General features: G+C 42.6%; 1 protein-coding gene across 3 annotated transcripts; it reads left to right on the top strand.

The window, feature by feature from the left end:
- The first annotated feature begins 29 nt into the window (after positions 1-29).
- Positions 30-15,783, top strand: cenpj (centromere protein J). 3 transcript variants are annotated; one of them, XM_051404900.1, is made up of 19 exons: positions 276-487; positions 1,014-1,426; positions 2,042-2,168; positions 2,337-2,555; positions 2,730-2,874; positions 3,044-3,137; positions 3,434-4,219; positions 4,771-5,641; positions 6,492-6,624; positions 7,129-7,294; positions 7,707-7,838; positions 7,993-8,130; positions 8,435-8,537; positions 9,223-9,386; positions 9,745-9,834; positions 9,995-10,135; positions 12,444-12,528; positions 13,052-13,172; positions 13,529-15,783. In XM_051404900.1, the coding sequence occupies exons 2-19, from the start codon at positions 1,043-1,045 to the stop codon at positions 13,722-13,724; spliced, it is 4,095 nt and encodes a 1,364-aa protein (XP_051260860.1). In that variant the 5' UTR covers positions 276-487; positions 1,014-1,042; the 3' UTR covers positions 13,725-15,783. The 3 variants fall into 3 exon arrangements, with proteins under 3 accessions (XP_051260861.1, XP_051260860.1, XP_051260859.1); XM_051404899.1 differs by having other exon boundaries at positions 9,220-9,386; XM_051404901.1 differs by lacking the exons at positions 9,745-9,834; positions 9,995-10,135; positions 12,444-12,528; positions 13,052-13,172; positions 13,529-15,783 and adding an exon at positions 9,010-9,111 and having other exon boundaries at positions 30-487; positions 9,223-9,276.
- The last annotated feature ends 34 nt before the right edge of the window (positions 15,784-15,817 follow it).

Raw genomic sequence — 15,817 nt, 5'->3', positions numbered from 1 at the left:
AATTATTTAATATAAATTATTTATGTTTACCATAAAATTAAGGATATGACAATACAAATAATAATGCGATGTAGACTACATAAAAACTTTCAGTATACAAAATGAAAATTCAACGGCACGCCAGATTTCATTCACTCTTTGACCTTTATTTTGAAATATTTTTGCGATGCACCATTAAACCGGATATAATTCAAAGCTAGTTTTTCCCAAAATTATATTTAACACAAATGTCACCTTTAATTTTCTAAAACTTGTTCTGTGTACATATTTACTTATTATAGTCTTGCATATGAAACAAAAAACTAATTCAAAAGAAATTAACCGAACCGTCAGTTTTTTTAAACTACATTACCCAGAATGCAACAACAGATTTGTCGCCGTTTTTTTTACTCTCGCGGGCTTTGTTTTGATATGGCGGCAGCCTTCGAAACTTCTGTCTGTTGTTGTTCTTTTACTGCAGTGAGACCGCTTTCCTCCCATGTTACAGGTAACTCATATGTGCTATGACACTTTTATCAATGCTGATAACCTTTTCTGCCTCGTCACTACAGTGTAAGACTTGTAAAAAAAACTTTTTGTATCTAAGTAAAGTGCAGCCTGCTTACAACAGGCAAGTATCACCAAGGAAGCCTTTTAAATGCAGCGAAAACAACACGTATTAAAAGCACCGTCAAAGTGTAAGACAGCCATAGTTAGCTCCATGTTCATTCACGCTGTCAATGATTGAGCCGGTCTGTCTTTATAAACTATGATTTAGTTCGCTGTTGCTAACCAAACAAACGCTCTTTTAAAACCGACACTCTGCCGTCGGGACATGCTACGTTGCAACGTTTAACCTACTGAAGCCAGATGACGTTAGGATCGCTAATGTTATTTCAACGTAACCCGGTTACTATATATACTTTTCTTGGATCTGGGCATCATCTAGACTAGAGCGTGCTGGACGGTGTTTATTCACGGTGTTATTAACCCTTAACCTGTCACCATAATCTGTTGTTCAAATCCCGGATTAGCGAGTCCTGCTTGAGACAGCGCGGTCATCATGTCATCTCCAGCCGGGCTTCAGTTCTCCCAATCCGACTTCTTGGCACGGTGGATACCAAGTAGCGCCAGAGCCGGGGTGATCCTCAATCCCTGCCCGGACTTGGCTGGCTCCTTGCGCCACACCTCCATCGTCGGATCTCCGTCTCTGGAACCAGACGACTCATTTTCCTCTGACTTCGCACCTCTGCCCGCCTCCGCAGACAGCAGCTGCTTCGCTGTGGATGGATTTGCCCGGTCACCTGCAGCAGAGAGGGCTGGGACTGACAGGCATATGAACGGTCTGTCCTCTGTGCCTCCAAGAAATTCAGATGGAGAGTTGGATAGTTTGGATGAGATGGCAAGCAAATCCCAGGATCTGCCTCTGGCGATGAAGCTAGAACAGGTAAGGACACTATTGCATTTCTGTCACTGTAATGATATCATGAGTTTTTAATGTTCTGATGCACAAGCTGGTGGTCAAAATTAACACAACAGAGATGTTTCAGTCAGATTTCCTCCAGAATAATATCTGTAATACCTGAACATGCGATCTAAAATAGACAGCTCTTCCCACTGACAACATAACTCAGATTTTCTGTACCTAAATAGATATTGTGATATATTCTGTTGACTTAGAGAAGGTCCTTTAGTTATTGATCTCTAGTGACGAGGCTATTTTTAAGTATGCACTTAAGTGCAACAACCTGTAACAACACATTTATTACTAATGTTAGGGCTTCTGCCCTGACAGTGTGAATCGTCTGGATGTCATTATATCACTGCTTCCTGTTAACTTAATACCCCCCACTTCCATTACACACACTCTGTTCCTAACCTTGCTATTATTAGTGTTTTTCCCCTAAGGCTCAGCAACGACTCAGAGACGGAAGTGCTTGCATGCAAGTCAGTTAGCAGAATATGTTAACTTATCAGTACGTGCAGTGCACACACTGACAAGTATCAAGATAGGAGTGATAGCTACATCCTAATTAAAATATAACAATGTGTGTTTGTGCAGTTGAGAAAATGGCAGCAGCACATGCAGGAGCAGCTAAAAGCCCATCAGCTGGAGGAGCTGCTTCGACTCCAGGAGGAGCAGCAGCAGCTGCTGGGAATGATAAATGGATCCCAGGACTGCACAGGAGGTAGAAAAAGAGAAAATAACTGGACATATAATATTTTGTTTCACTTAAGATATAAAATATGTAGGTTGGAGAGTGATGTGTTTGTATTTGCCTTGCCTACACTACGTTGTAGCTTCTTTATGCGTATATTCTACACACACAGTGAAGTGACTGTAATGTATCTTACAGATCACACCGAGGGTTCAGGGCAGTCAGAAGCAGAATTGGGGGAGAACTCACTCCAGGGAACCTATCCTCACACAGAGACCCTGTACAGCCCCACCATAAACTGCAGAAGGGGTCCAAAGGGCTCCCCCTATGGCTTCCGACAGGAACAAGAGCTGTCACCAGTAGGGAAACAGCAGCGGCTACCGGGAGGTCAAGATCATGAGAAGGATGAGGAACAGGGTGAGGAAAAATGTTTTTTAAGCACAAGGTGAAAACAGAATTTGTAAATTTTTTGTATTTGCATTTGAAGTATAGCATCCATCTCAAGTCTACTCTTACTTTCATTAAGTTTTTGACATGATTGTGGAGATAAATAACTTCAGTGTGAAATTCTAACAGTGTGTGTCTCTACAGGCACGTGGAACTCCAGAGAAAATGATCAGGAACAGAGTATCGATACCAGCCATTATAACAAGCATGATGACTCATTAATACCAAGTAGTGGTATGGCTTTGACTGAAGACAACAGCAGAAAAGAAGATACTGTCTTCCATGACAGGTAAATACTGTATTTCAGTATTGTGTATATATAAAATGAGACTCTCTATGAGGAGATAAACCTAGCAAGTCATGCAGCAGTTATGTTTAATGCATTGTGTGAGTGTATTTCTTGAGAAACATTTCTGTCTGCATACATTCACCTTGTGTGTCTGTGTGCCCCTTTCCAGACCTATCGGGGGTCAGAAGAAGACATTTGAGGAGTTGGTGGAGGAGCAGCTGAGGCTGGAAGAGCAGAGGCTGAAGTCTGCCCGGCAACAGCAGGTCAGAGAATATAAAGTCTCCTTACAAACAATAAAAAGTAAATTGTTTTTCTGTCATTTACTTATGAACCTTACATTTAATTTATAGCACACTGGGTTATAATCTTAGTCCAGACTGACTGTTATTGTTATGTGGTAATGTAGTTGCAAGCAGAGCCTCTCCATATTTAAGCATTCAAGGAGGCTTTGTTATCTTAGGCTTTACTACAATACAATACAATACTAAGTTGTTTTTTTTTAATGCAACAAACGTCCAAATTGACATTATATTCACATTGTGTCTCCTCACCTTAACAGAGCCGAGACGGATCTGAAGCTCTTCCCAAGAGGGCCTTTCTGAAGCGAGGCGAGGGTCTCTCAAGATTTACCAACAATCGCCAAGCCTCATTACCAAAAATGGAGGCGAAGAAGGACAAATCTCAACTCCCGGCCAGAGTAATCTCCCGCAGCAACTCAGAGCCTGTCGCTATCCTGAGAGGTTGCACAAACGTTGTCCAGCAGCTTCCCTTCCAGCGTAAAACTGCCACACTTAACAAGGAAAACCATCCAAGAGGTCCAAGTTCGCCGCCTCAGGACATCAAAGCTAGTAAGGCAGCACATACGAAGGTTTTGGGTAGTCATCAAAGACAGAACACAAAAGGATCAGTGTCTGTTCAAACGAACCCAGATGGTAGACAAACCAGACAACATCAACTGGGACAAGTAAAGGAGCCGAATAATAGGAAAGTGGGTCTATCAGCTCGGGCTGCGAGGACCCCTGGTCACAACATGCAGCCGAACCCTGTAACAAAACAGGTGGGCATGTTAAGAGGGCCAGAAAAGACTGAACATGATGCAGCTGGAGAAAAAAGTTGTGGTTCAAGAGTGGAATCAAGAGAAGGAAGAAAGGGGTCAGACAGAGGAGGAGGAGGAGGAGGAGGAGACGAAGGTCCACAGAATTCGTTTGAGTTGTCGTTTCAGGAGAAGCTCCAGCACTGGGAGTGTAACCGACAGTTGGAAAGCATGGAGCTGGGGGAGTTTGAGCTGCTGGAACAAGCAGCCGAGGAGTTGTCTTTCTCATCCAACTCGTCCTTTGTCATGAAGGTGTGTTATTCAACCCACTCGTGATTTCTGTGTGATAGGTCAGATATATATAATCTGACTATTTGTGAATTCCTGCTCTACTTGTATCCGTTCTAAATGTAGCTTAATGCTTCATTTGATTTATTTTGTGCCTGATTGCATCACTTGTCTTGGATACCTTGTCTAGTGTAAGCTGTTATAATCAATATTTTTATAATGGCAATGGCTCACATATGACTACTTGTACTCGGTTTCTTGTAGTCTATGGAGCTGAATATCTTACCTTGTTTTAGTTTGCTGGCATGGAACTGTACTACTCATGTCAGTGTTGTGTTAGCAGCTTGTTCCCTCTGACCACAAGTGGCCAAACATTTGTTATTGAAATCACCATAGTGGATTGCCTTTGTGGCCTAGAGGTTAAGGTGCTGACCGTGAGCAACAACAGTCCCGGTTTGTGTCAGGCTGGGACCCTTGTTGTGTCATTCCCTGTCTCTCTTACCCCTCATTTCCTGTCATCCCTCTCAGGCATAAGCTTGTGTGGATTTTTTTCACTCACTGTTCTGCTCTTGCAGGTTCTTCAGATGGACCAGCATCATCGGCACCTGCAGGTTGCCAAGGGGCTCCACCAGCGACGGCTCTCCTCTACCCCCATTAAGTCACCTCCCAAAGGTGCACTTCAGAGGTGCAGTAGTGTTGGTAGTATTGGTGGTTTGGCTTGTAAAAGCAGTTCCATGAACTCAGAAGCTTCTGTGGTGAAGATGAGAGACGATGCACTCAAGAACAAAGTGGGAATTGAGGATAAGGAGGAAGAGGACAAGCACGAGGACTCTGATGTTTCATTATCCTGTGGTGGCTCTGAATTTGAAGATCAGGAAGTGGCGGTCACACCACCTTTGTTTCCCAGCACTCTTTGCTTTCCTGCACACTCTAACCCGCCATACGACAAGCGGTCGTATCAGGACGAAGACAGTTGCAGGGATTCAGCTTCAGATGTGACACAAGCTGATGATGGGGAGAGTGACAGCGTCCTCAGCAATGCTGACGAGTCCACTCTGATAGAGGACAAAGATAGACAGCAGGGTGGAGTAGTGTTTGATGACAATGACACATGGAATGACCTGGAGGACACTGCAGTTGACACAGCCGATGACAGTCGAGGAGTTTGTCCAGTTTCCAAGGCAACAGCCAATGAAGTCTCGCCACCAGAGCGAACTCTGCTTAGGAAGGTGGCAGTGAGTAAAGTTGTGGGTCTGGATAAGGGCACAGTTATTGGTTCAGCTAATCAGGAGCCAGATCCTCCTCCTTCTCCTCCTCCTCCCGCCTCCCAGCTCATGACGAGGTTGTTCCCCTCGCTGAAGCCGAAGGCCCAGAATGCACCTCTCCCCCCTCCCCCTCCTGCTGCTTCTGTTGCTCCAGATTCCAAAAAGCCAGAGGTGGAGACAGGTGAGACAAACACTCTCTGTATCAGTATGTTGATTCTCACTTTTTTATCGCTGTTCACACATAAATTTGATTGGCACTGATGCATGACAGTATGGTTGCAACTTATTTTCATAATCAGCGCCTTTTATGAAAAACTACACAAGTGAACAAAGGCTGACTGTTACTTTATTATGTCTCGTAGTCTACTTTTTATTTTAAAGGTGCTATTAATGAGCTAAAAACAAAAGCTAGTGTTACATAACGATTTGAGTCTAATAGTATCTGAAAATTAACTGAATTCTTGTAGACTCTGAGGCTGAGACCAAACTCCTCCACCTCCTCTCTGCCAGCAGTACCTGTCTGCAGTTAGTCTTTTTATATCAGCAGCAGAGGGAGCATTAGTGATGCCACGACTTTTAGCTAGTTTATTGTAAAAAGCCTCTTAAACCTTCACCATTAGGTAACCATTAATTAACTGGTCCACCAGTATGTTAAGTTATTCTAATGGTCTTTGTCATTGGTCTGCCCATTTTTCATCATTAACTTTGACAAAAATGTTCCCTTGCTGCCCCCCACTGACAGGCGCCATGATAACCAGATAATCAGTGTCATTCACTTCACCAGTCAATGCTCATAATGTTATGGCTGCTCGGTGTAGATAGCTTAGAGACACTTACAGATCCAATCCAAGTGTTTTCCATTACATCATTCTGAGGAAATCCTTACAGTGATTTTATGCAACTCATTTATTTCAAAGGCAACCTTGGCCTAAGTGGCTTTATGCAACTGGGCAGATATTTAATTGGTGTAGTGGGTATCATTTTCAGTTTTCTGTGTCTGTGTGTGTCCTCGTGCTCGTCCTCGTCCCCAGGCCAGCAGGTCCAGTCTAGAATGCTGAGGGAGAGACTGGTTGAGCTGGAGATTGAGATCGAGAGATTTAAGAAGGAGAACGCTGCCCTTGCAAAACTCAGACAGGAGAACGAGAAAAATCAGGAAACTCTCAGGTGATATATCTGTCTGAACTCAATGTTGTTTTGATACCCTTTAAATTATCTTCCGAAACAGAGGTTTACACTCGGAGCTAGTCTTTTTATTTCCTATTATTATTATTATTATTATTATTATTGTTGTTTTTAAGGTGGGGCAATTCCTTACAAATAAAAAATGTTGTTTCACTTCTATTGACCATGTTGATATTGTGTGAATAAAGTTCTGCAGGTTCTTGTTGTGGCAGTGTTTTTAAAGGTCCGTCTCAGCACAAATATACAGTTCAGTAGAGAGATACTCAACTTTAAAACTCGATCAGTTTCATAATTGTTTGCTTACACAGTAGAATTTTACAAAGATTTGTATTAAACCCCAAAAAAATGTTGCACTTTAACATTTTAGGAGACCGTGATTGATGATCTGTTCCCTTGCACCTCTTGGGTAGAAACATTTTTTATGAGTTATGTGATTCTCTCTGCTTGCTGGTGTGATTTACGTCTGCGTTGTTGCCGTTTTTGTAGGAAAGAACGTTTGGAGTTTGAGCAGATGAAAACAGAGGAGCTTGCCAAGTTTGAGGAGTACAAGAAGGAGGAGAACAAGAAGTTGCAGAAAGAGCGCAAACTGTTTGAGAAACATGCGTCAGCCGCCAGAGCCATGCCCGACAAAAAGGAACGAGAAGAAATCCAGGTGACAGAAAGACAACCCTCATCAGCAATTCATAATTTATAATGTTAATGTTTCCGGTCCCAGGATTGTTCGGTCGACTTTACATGTACAAACATGACTTCAAATAAATACTAATGTTGCTGTGTAGCTTTTCAAGATAGAGGTTTAAGATGGAGACTGGAGAAATCCAATCAGTGAATTATTTAAAGTGACGTGTACATGCACGCAATGTAGAACCATTCAATGATCAGTTGACTTGTTACAAAATCAAGTTCCAATGTTACACTCCAGTCACATCACAGGGAGAATGAACTCTACAGTATGTAGATTCAGAAAAGTGTGTTGCACAATCACAAGCAACTGAACTTTTCCGCTCTTAATCACAATTTAGTTTGAAATGTTTTAACTTCCCTTCCCTTGTCCCTTTTGCCAGGTGTTGAAGCAGCAGCTGAGCTCCCTGCAGGAGGAGCTGAGAGGGAGGGAGAGTCGCTGGGCCTCCACACACAGCCGGCTGAGGCAACAGATCGACTCCCTCAGCCAGGAGAACAGTTCTCTCCGGGACGAGGTACCCACCTGTCCTCTGACCCTTTCACCCCATATACACCCTGCACAGACTGATGGGGTTAGGGTTGCAAATGCATGCGGAACACTGGGATATATAGTATATCATTGTTTAGTTGCAGCCATGTTTTAAAATGTACTTTCTCTTTTAATTCCAGATTCGTATGTTGGAAAAGCTCCGCCTCAGTGCCTGGAAGAAAAACCCTGTCAATGCAGAGATGGACAAAGAAACCAAAGACTGTCCCAAAATGTTTGAAAACAATGTGTCATCTGTGACCAAAGGAGTGAAATTCGCTGTAAGCATGTTTATACTGTTCATGTTTGTCTAGTCTGAACTTTAATGAATAACTTTAAATCAGTGTGACTAGGACAATGTGGGAGGAATTATGGGTCCATAATCCTGATTTTTGTTATCTTCACACAGACACTGACAGTTAACAACCCTGTAAATAGGCATCAGGTGACAGTCCCCAAACCTTTCACTGACCAAATCCCATTTCCATTTTAATTTCCTAGGAGGAGGAGCTCGAATTATCTCTTCAGATTTCTTCTAAGTTTGGCATAACATTGACATAGCTAGTTCTGTCTTTCTGTTTTCAGAGTCCTCTCGACTCCAGAGGAAACGGCAGCAGCAGCCCTCCACAGAGCACGACTGCTGCAGCCATGAGAAGGGGCTCCAGGGAGAGCAGTCATGGTGCTACAGGTACAGTTTCCATTCACAGGGAGATTTCTAGCACACTGACTTTGGGGTTGCAGGTTTTTGCAGACTTTAAAGTGGAGCAGTTAGCAGCTATAGAGCCAGATATTTCCCTCAGGAGCTGGTTTGAGACCAGAAAAGAAGTAAAAGGAGAGTGATTGGACTGGACACAAACATGACTAAATGAATGATAATGTTACTCTGTATTTGATGGATATGAAATAGGTAACTCTTTGCTAATGAGGCCACCATTTCAACTTAAATGGTGATGATATGTCAGTGCTGTGTTCACAACATGCTTCCACTGCCCCAAAGTGGCCATAAAAATCTGTTATTGCAGGTTTTTTTTTTTTTTTTTGACACCCCAGTCAGAACGATGCTTGGTTTTATAATGGTTGTGGAACGTTTCCTGCCTTTTAGTAAAGGGTCCCTTCATGTCAGTGTGCAGTGGATCTTAAAGTTTTTTTTGCCATTGCAGAGTTGGCGAACCACAGAATGAGAAATACTGACAGGCCTACTCATAAAAACCCTGAGCCCTGCAGGCTGCAAAATGAACTGGTTGTAATCCTGCATCCCTAATGTTAGTCTCCACAATGAATGTAACCAACACTCAGTATGTAAAGGTGTGAAGACTCAAGTACTGTTTTAATAGCTGAGAATGGTCAAGATTTTTTGTGTCGATTGTCAGCAGGGATAAAGAGCAGCCTGAGGAGGCCATCTGGGCCAGGCTCCACTTCCTCATCCTCCTCTTCCTCCTCATTGCCTGGCAGGAGGACAGAGGAGAGGTCAACACCCGCCAGCAAGAGTAAGGACAAACCTCCAAACCAAGAGCACAGCACACACATCTGCTCTCCGGTAAGAGACATCATTAGTGCTCTTCTCTGGTAAAGGATGTATTACTGGTTTATTACACTGGCTGTCCATCAATCCCAGTGTCCCAATGTTATATAACTGGGACAACACAATTAAAACGTGTCATATAGTGGAAGAAAAGCAACAAATATAATGTGTATTAGGCATCTAGATAAAGCTAATTCACAGCCTCTGATCCTGTTTAGAGACTTTTGACAGTGGTGTGGCCAGTTCAGCTGTTAACCTTAACCTGTTCATGGTTGTGGGCTGTCAGAGCCTGGACATCTGCTGTCTGTCAGGGCTCAGTCAATACGCCTGTGTTTAATCATTTGTTCTGTTTGTTGACATCTTCTCATTGTAGAAAGGAGATTCTCTGTCAAAAGACCCAGAGAGCAGTGAGGCCAAAGAGCAAGAATCAGCTCAGGAGGTTATCACACACCCAGATGGGAAGGTGAGAAAGTCCACCAGTCCCATGTGTTCCTACTGAAGATGCAAATCTTTAAATATGGCTCACAAATGTATAGCTTAAAAAAGGCTGAATAATTTCCTGAATGAGCAGGGGACTGAAGTGTCTGTCTGTCTGTCTGTCTGTCTGTCTGTCTGTCTTCCAGATAGAGAAGGTTCTGGCCGGTGGCGATCGCATTATTGCGTTCCCCAACGGGACAAAGAAGGAGATTTCAGCAGACGGACTGATGGTCAAAGTCACCTTTTTCAACGGAGACACTAAACAGATCACAGCCGACCAGAGAGTGGTGAGTACAGATGTTAAGGAAATTCAAAAAAACCCACTGTATCGTGATTAGGCATGGGACAATATGAAAATTTCATGTTGCCAAGATATTATCACGATAATCATGAAAATGTACTAAGAAACATTTATTGCATCACAGATGCTCTACTCCCTGTATGCTGGATAGCTAGACAGTTTTTTCAAGTCAAGCCATGTGAGGATATTGACGATTATCACAATTGTCACGATAATGGAATGTGCTTTTATTGCGATACGTGATAATACTGTATATTGTATATATCTAAATCAATATTTTGTATCGATTCTCAAAAGATTTTTGTGTTTAAACTCACAACTGTTACTACAGTTGTAACAGTGTTGTAAATGTAAACTGAGGGCTATGATGTTAGACTGTGATATATACAAACACTGTTCTGGTTGCATATGGTGGTGTATTCTTTAAACTGCGACAGTTTTCCTAAAACTAGATCTAAAGAAAGAAATTAGAATACATCGCCTTGCTTACAGTATGATATGATACGCAGCCCTAGTGGTGAGTAGGGACTGCAAGTTTCAATAACTGTATTCAATTCAACCTCCATAGGAAAAATAGATAGAAGTCTGCAAAAATGAAAAGTGTAGTCCTTCCAAATAAATAACAAGAGAATAAGAGTTTGTTTAGTGCTACAGTAAGCCAGGCCAAGACTGTTGAGCAAGTTTTGTTACAATAAAGGTTTTGTTAAAGGGCTCAAGGGCAGTAACTATTGAAGGAGGGGAGGGAGTGTCTGACTAACTTTTCCCAGTCAGATTTGTTGGTTGAGATTTAAACAGGAGGACCAGAGGCAGTCCTCACACACACGCACTGAATATCTCAAGCTCATAAAAAATGGATGATGGATGATTCACCCTCCTCTACCTCTAAACATTTGGGGCTCCATCTTGCACTCAGCGCAACTGACTTTGTACACTGGCGCTTGTATAGTTCCTATTTTGCACTCGACGCACATTGGAAGTTTCCCTCCACCGACGCACGTCCTTAAATTAGTGAATGAACTTGCGCTCCGGGGGGCAGTTCAGTGAAAAGAGGAGGCGTGTTCCGGCGCAAACGTTCCCTGGTGCTATTTTGCTGTTTCAGAAATCAATTCCGCCACAGACCAGGAAAAACCTAGTCTAAAGTCAGTGGCGCTTATTCAGATGCTATTTTAATGGCGCAGACTTGAGGGGATGCGCCTGAGAGGCAGCAGCAACATCGCCACCCGGTCAGGACGGGCATTAATACTTTGCCGCATCCCGGACAGCTCCCGCTCCAGCATGTCAAACCCGGTTTGCTGCAGGAACGGGTGGTCCTCCGGCGTGTAGCGGGTCTGAATCCTCTGCTCCTTGGTGTTTGCGCCGCTCCCTCCTCAGCTGGCCCTTGCGCACTGCTCCCGAGGCCAGGGTCTTCTTCCTGCAAGCTGCGTTACATTGTTTGGATTTATTGTATGGCTGTGTTACATTTATTTCATGTCAATAATGTCACTTCTCGGTCTTTTACGGCCCTGACGAGAACGCCGGTCTCCTCGGCTGTGAACCGCTCCTGGCAGATCCGCCGTTATAATATCAATCCGCCGTTATAATATCAATCCGCCATGGAACAAGCGCGCCTGCTTTTAAAGGGAATGTGAGATGACGCTCTGATTGGTTTATTGCACGTTACGCCCAAACCACACCTATGACTAATGTAGCTACTTCAGACCAACCCATTTTAGATTTGCGTTGGGCACAAGAGTCATTTATCCCGCCGGCATAATAGCAACAGCGCCCGAAATCCGCCCACAAAGATACTTGCGTTTTGCGTTTGATACTTGCGTTTCAGATCGGCAAGATAGGGCCCTTGGGGTTAAATTTGAACACCCTCTACCTTCTTTGCTGAGATTTGAACACAAATATGCTCCTTGTGTAAATACTTACACTGAACAAAACATTAGTTACCATTTTTCTATCAGTTTTGCTACAAAGACTACAAAGATTTACCAAAGTGTAAATCTGTTCTTGTGAAGTGATAAAAGAATAAAAGAAGGTTGCAAACAGTCTTGACTCAATGTGGCAGTCAACTTACTTAAAGCTTCTCTAATATCTGAGGGAAAATAGTCTTATATTGATGTTTTTATCCCGTAATATCAACGAGTGATATGAAAAGAATAGATTTTGTGTATGTTGAGAGCTCACAGCTGAAAACTTGAGCAGTCTGTTGTGGAATAAGCTAAACATAAGAAGCACGTTTGCTGTGCTACCCATCTGAATTCATCTACTGGTGAGGCTCTAATCCCGGCTCTGCTCCCTGTGCTCAGATCTACTACTACGCTGAGACCCAGACTACACACATCACCTACCCAGATGGCATGGAGGTCCTGCACTTCCCCAACAACCAGACTGGTGAGAGTTAGTTGAGATTTTGTGTCATCGCTGACATTGTTTGTCGTTATGATGTCTTCAAATATTAATGATGGCGGGGCTAATTGGAACTACTTTATATACTGTGGTGGAGCTTAATCTCTAATAATGCATCATTTATTTGATTATATTTTAGCTGTCAAATAAAGGCAGTGGAGTGAAAAGTACAATATTTCCCTCTGAAATCTATGTGATGGAGTAAAAATATAACGCAGCCTATAATAAATGACTCAAGTAAAGTACCTCTGAACTTTCTACCACTGGATTTTGACACTGCCTAGTTGTCCAGTGGTTTTATTTTGCTTTATTAATCATATTGGAACACGAGTGGAAAAACATTTGGTAGGCATACTGGCTTAATTCCTAAAAGGATTCAACTTAAAAAAAAGTTTTGTCACAGGCTGTGCGTCGATCACCACAAACTGCACATCAGTGACTGAAACCAGCATGCTTATGATTACACCGCGTTCTACATTACAGTTTTATTTCTTCATCTCCACTCCAGAAAAACACTTCCCAGATGGCCGTAAGGAAATCACTTTCCCGGACCAGACTGTCAAGAACCTGTTCCCCAACGGCAGGGAGGAGAGCGTGCTGACAGACGGGACCATCATACAAGTCAACCCGTAAGTAAAGACCACAGCTCCGGCTCGTCTCACTGCGTCTGTTCTGGTGAAAACCAGGTTGGGAACCACTGGACTAAACTAACTAGTTAAATTAGTTAAAACTAGCTCCAGCTGGAGCAGCTCCAACAGTAACACACTGCGTACACACTGGTACATCACTGTTAACTTTTGTACTTACTGCAGGATCTTTACTTGTAAGTGAGTACTTCTACCACTGGAGAAGAGTAGTACTATGAGAAATGTTCTTGAGCTGTAGTTTCTGACTGATGACAGGAGTTTGTTTCTATTTTAAAGTCTCACCTACTTCCACCTTAAATACAAACTAACTGGGTGTTAATGCATGCTGCTTCTCTCAGGGACGGCACCAAGGAGATCCATTTCAACACAGGCCAGAAGGAGATCCACACGGCCGACTACAAGAGGAGGGAGTATCCGGACGGTACCGTGAAGACGGTCTACACCGACGGCAGGCAGGAAACCTGCTACCCCACCGGACGGCTCAGGATCAAAGACAAAGATGGCAATGTCATCGTGGACAACAGGCCGTCTTAATGAGAACTCTAAACCTTTCATGGTTCCCAAGGCTAATTTTTGAGAAAACCCAGAATCACTTGTCTTTCTTGCTCCTCTCTGCTCCACGGGGAGGTCAAAGGTCAGCTGGTTAGGATTTAGTCCAGCCAAAATCAGAGGCAGAGCTGCAGCTGATAGTCCACAGTAAATGAGTGTGAGGAAGTCATAAGCCTTTTTAATAGCATTTTAATTCCATGTATTTTTTGTTATAAAGTGAGAAAGTTGATCCTCCTTCTTGATAGAACTCTTACAGGCACAGCATACCTGCACAGGTGATTTCACTTATCCTGCACTAATAGACCTTTTTCATGTCAGACATTGTGACTTGTAGCAGGAAAAAGCACCAGTTAAAACAAACTTCCTGAACAGAGGCTCAGTTCCATTAAGCGTTACATACCTGAGATTTTCCTTCTACGACTGCTGTGAAAAAGGTGTAATTTACCCCACCTTGGCAGGCGCAACACAGCTCACAGCTGAGCAAGGTGGATGTCAATCGAACACAGTGCGTACATTCCCGCTCACTCTTGAAGCTGCAGTCAGATCGGATTTTGCCTTGAATTTACCGTGGCAAGCAGCAGGCGGGTACGGGCATAAACATAAACTGCAGCAGCTAGCATGTTAACAGTATCAGTTGTGAATTATACAGTATTTTCACTACAGTCAAACAGCAGCCCTCCTTCCCTGCTGCTTTTATTATTTCACTGTGCACTTAGACAACAAGAATATAAACAAACAGACTTACTGAATGGCAGGAAATTCCCACTCACTCTGTAGAAACAAGCTCGAGCCTTGTGACTGTGCCAAAGTTCAGTCGGGTGGAATTTGGTGTGAAGCGAAAGAGGCAACTACAGACAAATTCATCTCTAGTCCACTTACAAATGAATGGGATGCAAAATCCGGTCAGTCTGCAGCATAAGGGCTCCATTCATTTCAAATAAGTGAACTCACCTTTGTTGGTGTGCAGGTCCTTTAAGAGAAACAGCCTGTTTAAAGTGACTCTTAGCTGCTATACCTTCACTCCTTCTGTCTGTCTGTCTGTCTGTAACATGCAATGTGTGTTGCCCCTCTCCTCATAAAAGGTACCCTGTGGAGTTTCCTTAAATACACTGTTTTACATTCAGTGTTTCTTGCCAAAACACTTCATATGTATCCCTGAAGTCTAACTAACGTGCTCAAGGCATTCCCTTCCCCAGGAATCATTTGCAATGCAGATGTTAGAATATTTTTAACCCTGCATTATTTTCTTCCATGTTTATGTGATTGCAGTCTTCAACTTCACTGCCTTTGTGGAAACATTGCTACGTGTAATAGTGTGAAATAAGCAGCAGGAATGTGTGTCATACTATGTACTTGTGTGCAACCTTACAAACAAAACATATCTCATAGTGCTACTAGTGGTTCAAAATGCTGCAGGATACCTTTCAGACTAAAGCAGTTGCATCTTGTTACATGGGGGTTCCTGCTTTGTTTGTTCTTGTGAACAAGGACACACAGGTTACACTATTCCACCGGTCTACAGGTTGTGGTAATGCAGCAAGGGATGTAGCAATGTGCCGACACATTAACATGGATGTAAACAATGCAGGTATCAAACAGTTACAAAGAGGATGTTTGCAAGAAAACTCCACAGAGCATCTTTAAAGTTTCAGTAATTCAAAGAATGTTTCTCGTCTAAAAAGTTATCTGAAACTTTACAATGAAATCCCTCCTTTAGTCAGTAGACTGATGATCTACTAACTAAAGAGTGAGTAGGCTATCTATTGTTTGTACTGCTACCACCAAACTTCATTCAGTGTTAATCTGAATATTTTAACAATAACTTCTGTTGTTTACATTTTCAGTTAAAGGCCTTAGAATAATGAAATGCTGTAGAGAAACAAAACTACCAGAGCAGCAGATTCAACAGAACTGCTTCAGTGTGTGAAGTGTGTTTGGTTTTAAGTGTTTACAGCTATTTTAATTTGTAAAAATGTTGATATATATTTATTTTCTTAGCTGACTGTATATGTTTTTGTAAAATAAATTTTTAGTTTTTTTTAAATTCCAGAATGAGTTTTTGTTTGTGGAGGTGAAAC

The sequence above is a fragment of the Dicentrarchus labrax genome, unplaced genomic scaffold (genome assembly GCF_905237075.1).
Source record: "Dicentrarchus labrax unplaced genomic scaffold, dlabrax2021, whole genome shotgun sequence".
NCBI classification, from domain to species: Eukaryota; Metazoa; Chordata; class Actinopteri; family Moronidae; genus Dicentrarchus; species Dicentrarchus labrax.
The sequence above is the reverse complement of the archived record's forward strand: the minus strand, read 5'-3'. Positions and strand labels throughout refer to the sequence as shown.

Bases quoted from the DNA above. Each gene is read 5' to 3' on its own strand.
- cenpj (XM_051404899.1), top strand. From the start codon at position 1,043: ATGTCATCTCCAGCCGGGCTTCAGTTCTCCCAATCCGACTTCTTGGCA. The intron at 3,138-3,433 runs GTCAGAGAATAT...TCACCTTAACAG, and splicing joins AGTCTGCCCGGCAACAGCAG to AGCCGAGACGGATCTGAAGC. The intron at 9,835-9,994 runs GTGAGAAAGTCC...TCTGTCTTCCAG, and splicing joins TCACACACCCAGATGGGAAG to ATAGAGAAGGTTCTGGCCGG.